Source organism: Strongylocentrotus purpuratus, unplaced genomic scaffold (assembly GCF_000002235.5).
Source record: "Strongylocentrotus purpuratus isolate Spur 01 unplaced genomic scaffold, Spur_5.0 spur5_scaffold_20, whole genome shotgun sequence".
NCBI lineage: Eukaryota > Metazoa > Echinodermata > Echinoidea > Camarodonta > Strongylocentrotidae > Strongylocentrotus > Strongylocentrotus purpuratus.
In genome coordinates this window covers 20658097-20664221 of record NW_022145606.1, presented here as the reverse complement: position 1 = coordinate 20664221, position 6125 = coordinate 20658097, and the positions used below count along the sequence as shown (strand labels likewise).

Sequence of the window (6125 nt, the reverse complement as noted above, 5' to 3'; positions counted from 1 at the left end):
AAACCTCCATGATAGAATCATAGATTTTACAATCAGCAACAACCCTTAACAAGATATTTCTCGAAAGTGCAGGCTTAAATTGCAAGGCTAACTTGATATGGGTTATGACTTTAGTTTTATCATTCAACTGTAATTAGTTGTGTTGTTTTTTCTAAAATTATAATAAAAATAATAGAATTCTAGGAAGTATCATTGAAAAATGTTAGTTCCTTAAAAACGTTACTTGATGAAATGTTATCAATCCAATCATCTCATACTCGATGACAAAATTGTAGTTCACAGACAAGAGCACCTTTAACATCTTCAGATGAATTCATTTGAAAAGCTGCTTCACTGGAAATCGTAGTTATTATAAGAAAGCGACCAGTCCACGCTCTGTTTAGCATTGTGGTTCCTCTTGCTTGGAGCTAGAAAATGGAGCTTGTATCTGTAGGCTGGCTGATGTTCCATGTAAAGCATAATGTTGCAGGGCATTCAGGCTCTGCAGTCTAGAATTCTAAATTTATTCAATACAAAACTTAATAAATACCTGTGTAATTTTTCAATTTTTGCATTTCTGGTCATGTCAATTTCTTTGATTGGAAAATAAATAAATTACAAGAATACAAAATATTCTTTAAAAATATTGGTATGAAGGCAGTTTTAGTTTTAAAAAGATAATGAATAATTTATTTTTAGGCTTTGGAGAAAAAAAAATCACAACCATTTGTGTATGTTTAAAACAATAGCTTGGTTGAGATCGGAATTAGACTTCTAACAAAGACTATGAGAACTGTATTTACTTTTTAAAATCTTCTTTCTGATTAATTGCTGTAGGGGCATGGCAATGACGACATGCACAAAACATACTAATAAGATCAATTATCGAAAATAATATCGCTAGTGATATTCGTTTGTCTCGCAATGTGGTTAATAAGGAATCTAAAAGATCACGTTTCGTATGCTACTGCGATACTTCGTCAGGTGATAAAAACTATTGTAAGCAAGGGTCTTTTATACTTTACGGGAGGACCGGCGGAGCGGTCTATAATTCGATCGATAATTGGAACAATAACGCCCAATAACCTATACATGGAGAGTTTCGAAGAAGAAGCGTTGGACACATGCCCCCTCTCTTGCTTGCCTCGTGTTTGGAAGAGATACGTAGATGACACCTTCATCATAGTTCCCATCTCTGAAACAGATAAGCTGCTTAAACACATGAATAGCCTTGAACCAACCATCCAGTTCACATCAGAGATAGAGTGTGAAGGGAAGATAGCATTCTTAGACACTCTAGTTCATAGACACGACAACCATAGGCTCTCCACCTCAGTCTATAGGAAGCCTACCCACACAGACCAGTACATAGCGTTTGACTCTCACCATCCCATATCGGTGAAGAGAGGTCTAGTGAAATGTCTATTTGACAGAGCTTCACGCATTGTGACAAGTCCACAACAGCCATGCAAAGAACGGACCCGTGTTCGCAGTGCCCTGAGTCTCAACGGTTACCCACGCCGTTGTATACACAATACCAAGAATAGATCGTCGGAACCCAGGGATCAGAAGGTATACAAGACTTTTACAGTCTTGCCGTACATTGATGGGGTCTCCCAACAACTCAAGCGCCGCCTAGAGAGCCATGGCATTCGAACGGTTTTCAGATCAGATACCACCCTACGTCAACAACTTACACGCCCCAAGGATCCAATTCCTCCACATAGACGGGACGGCATTGTGTACAACATCCCTTGTAAAGGATGTGATAGATCCTACATCGGTGAAACTGCCCGTCCGATAAAAGAAAGAATCACTGAGCATAAGAGGGACGTCAGACTCCGTCGAACTGACAACTCAGCCGTAGCCGAACATGCTTGGGATAACCAGCATCAACCAGACTGGGACGGGGTTCAGTGCCTTTCCTAGGAACGGCATTGGTATACACGGAGGGTAAAAGAAGCTATCAATATCCGTCTCAATCCTAATAATTTCAACAGAGACAACGGGATCGATATCCCCGAATTTTGGATACGGACGATACGCCGCCATGACACTCGCCGTCCTGCCAGCCAACAACGGTCGATTCCATTCAGCAGACGGCCCGAGCCAGCGGCCCGTTGATTGGTTGAGTACCGTATGCGTTGGCCAATAGGCCTGGTGCATCAGCCGAACCAGCGGCCGAACCAGCGGCCTTGGTGATTGGTCGATCACCGTGTGCGTCGACCAATAGGCATTGGGCGTTATTGTTCCAATTATCGATCGAATTATAGACCGCTCCGCCGGTCCTCCCGTAAAGTATAAAAGACCCTTGCTTACAATAGTTTTTATCACCTGACGAAGTATCGCAGTAGCATACGAAACGTCGTGATCTTTTAGATTCCTTATTGACCACATTGCGAGACAAACGAATATCACTAGCGATATTATTTTCGATACTATATCCGCAATGAGTAATATATTTAGCATTAAGATCAATTATGCTAACTGATACCGCTTACCTTTTCAACTTGAAGAGATGGACAAGACCTTAGGTGTGAAAGTCCAGATGCCATGAGTTTGCAGTTTATGTAGATGCCACAGCTCTTAATACTTTGCAAGCTAAGATTTAAAACATAGATAGACATATACCATAAAGAGAGCAAATATATTGCTCAGAAAAATAATTGTCACTTTACATAATCTATTAAATGTGTTCAACTGAACAAACGTATATTTTCATCAGTGATTGTAATTGTAATTAAAATGTTTTTGGCCCAACCCATATATGTTACTTAACGATATCAAGTTGGAAGATTGACTGTGTAATGTGGAACCCTTTTTTAATACACATGTTGGACTTATCTTGATTTTGATTTTGATCCCAAACATTTCTTTAAAATCTTGATCTTGAACTTGAGCTTTTATTTGTAATATCAAACTACACCAGTCCAATCTTAATCATGGATACTCCGATCTTGAACCAAATTCTATTGTATAGAGATTGATTAAAATTACCATCCGGGGAATAGAAGGAAAAGAGATACCTTTAATGTTATATAACAAACAGATAGCAGCTTATATCATGCATATGCTCGTTAGAGTTTGTTCAATCACATATTTATACTTTAACTGCTGCCCTATTCTATGTACAATTGATACAAATCCGGCCGATCTGGTGATTTATCTATGTTTTTGACCTGTCATGGTTGGCTTCCTCTTAAATTAAGAACACAACATTTTCAGTTTGTTATTGTTCAATCCAATATCCGGTATCTTAACCCTTTATCATAAGTGGATATCAAGACTATAAACTCAACAACAAGTTAGTAATTGTTGGTCTAAGAAGGTCTAGAGGAAAAAAGAAAAATCACCCATAATTCTTATTTTAAATGTCGGTGTTCAATCTTTGCTGAGAAAATCACATCAAAGGCCACTTAACACGGTAGGATCTTGCGGTACACCTTGAATCAGATTACATTATGCAGATCCAAACCCTTTCCTCGGGGCAGAGGTAGGATGAAAAGTTAGTTCAAGACGTTGAAGGCACGGTTGGAGAGAAGTCTTATGGAGCTTTCACACTCTGCCGTGTAGGCCTACCGTCCACCTGCCGGGCTATTAAAAAAAAAACAGAGTCCAGAACGTTGGGTTTTGAGCGAACTTGTCCCCGGCCGCAAAAAAAAAATTATAAAATTAATCTTTTCACCGTTTCGTTGCCATCTTCTGACCGTTCTCACCAGGCGCATACCGGGTGTTGAACGTGCTTTTACCGTCTTCACCGCCCAGATTGACTTTTGTTGAAAATTTTGGCCGTTTCCATACCGGGCCCATACCGGGTCTCGAACGTGTGCACCGGGTTTGTAGCAGCCACCTACCGGTCACTTAGCGTCCCCTCACCGCTCGGAGCGTCCTGTGAGCGAGTCCCCGGACTGCTGACGTTCATGACACGTTCACAACCCGCTTACAACCCGTTGCAGACTGTGGATTTTTTTTGCCCGTTCATCACCGTTCTGTAACGGGTTATGAGCGTGTTGTGAACGTGTTCATACAGTGTGACCGTTTTAATAACGTATTCATACCGTCCTCATACCGTTCAACACCGTCCTCTTGCCGCTTACTTGCGGCCGGTGCCAGCCGCCAAAGTTTTGAACATGCCCAAAACTTTCGACGGGTCCCACCGGGTGTAAATAAGCGCCAACGCCCTATTAACGTGTTGCCCGCTTTGATAACGAACCACCGTGTGCCCTCGCCGTTCTCCACCGTCCGCAGACATTTTCGCGCACGGTGGCACACGGTAGGCCTACACGGCAGAGTGTGAGAGTCACTTTAGACTTATTTTTTCCTGACATTTAGACAGGGTGATTCATTATCACCAATAATGGTGGTCTTCCATGAGGCCCCTTTAAACTTAATGAGGTACAATATAGTTTAACAATTATATATATGATAATTCTATTAATAACAAAATCTTGAACATAAATTTATAACGGCAATAAACAATAAGTAAGAACATGTATACAAATATATACACAGTGTTTGGTATCCTCGTAATAAAAGAATGGTTTGTTTGTTTTCTTTTAATTTGCTTTTCGTTCAAGAAAACGTTGTTGCATAATTATAATATTTTAATATAACATTATAGCATAGACAGTAATTACTTTTTAAATCCGATGAAAAGTAAATATTAGCATATTTCGGTAAGTATTAGACCTTGAAAAAGGCAACATATACTTTGAGAGTTCAATTATTATATACATATTTAAAACAACAAAATATATTACAGGATAGTAAATTACTGGATAATTTCAAAAATTAATGCATGTAATCTAGTATAGCAATTGAATGTACACTCTTAAATAACATTAAAAATACTAATGTATTTATAGCTGATAATACATTATATGAAATCATTCTTTAAATATGAAAGTCATTATATCGTCCTACATTCAGTGCTAAGAAAACATACACTAAACGAAATTCCTCTTGTCATTTTACCTCATTGGGAATCGATAATGCAAGATTGTTTGAACATGTATTTAAAGGTGTTCACAAAGCTTGCCATTCTCAATGATCTGTCCAACTGATTCCATGCTATAATTGAAGAAACGACTAGAGGTCTATTGGATATTAATCAAGAGTCCAGGTCCACCCCATCTCTGACTCTAAAAGAAAAAAGAAATGAAGAAAAACAAAATTTAGAGCTCGATACATGAGCCTACTACCAGTGGCGTAATGAACCAAAACTTCTTTTTTTTTGGGGGGGGGGGGGGGGCTGACAAAAATTCCGCAATACCCCACTCTTACATGCAGACCCCGCTGAACGTTTTTCAAAGTGGGGTCTAAGGGCGCGAAGCCCCCGAAGCTCAAGGGGTAAGGGCATCAGTGGTTACTATAAGGCCCATTAGTGGCTACAAAAAAACATATGTTGTTCCTGGTTATTCGCAATGTGTCAGTTTGCAACAGAAATGGAGAAACGCGTATTTTGTTGAAAATAATATAATATCACGAACATTTATAAATCACTTGTATGGAATTGAAAATAAGTCATTGTTTAATTTTATTTGAGAGGGGGGGGGGGCTGGCACAATGCCAAGCCCCCCCCCCCCCCCACCAGTACGCCAGTGCCTACTACTGTACATAACATTCTACATCTACTCTAAAATATAACTTGTTACTGTTAGATGTAGACTAGATCTAACTCCTGTTAATTTAGATCTCACAAAAATACAAGTAAGCCTAAGGTCTAGTCTAGATCTAAGTCTAAGGGACCAACTCTAAATTATAAATTATAACGTATCTTAGTTAATCCTGCACAAAAGGTGCAGTGTAGAGACTAGGTCTACATCTACCCTATATCTACTATCTACCAAAGACTAAATCTACATTAAGATCTTATTCTTAATCAAGATCTAACTTGGTCTTGAGTCTGAAACTGTGGAGACCAATTTTCTTTCATAAAATATTAACGTTAAAACAATGATCTCGTTAACTGTTTATCAACATAGAACAAGGGCCATCGCACTGCCTACCGGCAAAACAAAACAAAGTAGGCCTAGAGTCTAGATTTGGAATCTAAGTTCTAACTAGCCTAAATCTCCAATTATAAGCACTGCCACTAAATGTATCAGCAAACATACACCGCGGACTCCTAAAGCCGTGGTGGACTT

At 39.3% G+C, this 6125-nt stretch overlaps 1 protein-coding gene across 1 annotated transcript; it reads left to right on the top strand.

Annotated features, from left to right (window-relative positions):
- Positions 1-1071: 1071 nt before the first annotated feature.
- Positions 1072-1908, top strand: LOC115927635. The gene has a single exon (XM_030993749.1). The coding sequence runs from the start codon at positions 1072-1074 to the stop codon at positions 1906-1908; it is 837 nt and encodes a 278-aa protein (XP_030849609.1).
- Positions 1909-6125: the final 4217 nt, after the last annotated feature.

What these genes read in the sequence shown, in the direction of transcription:
- LOC115927635 (XM_030993749.1), top strand. Translation starts at nt 1,072, where the DNA reads ATGGAGAGTTTCGAAGAAGAAGCGTTGGACACATGCCCCCTCTCTTGC.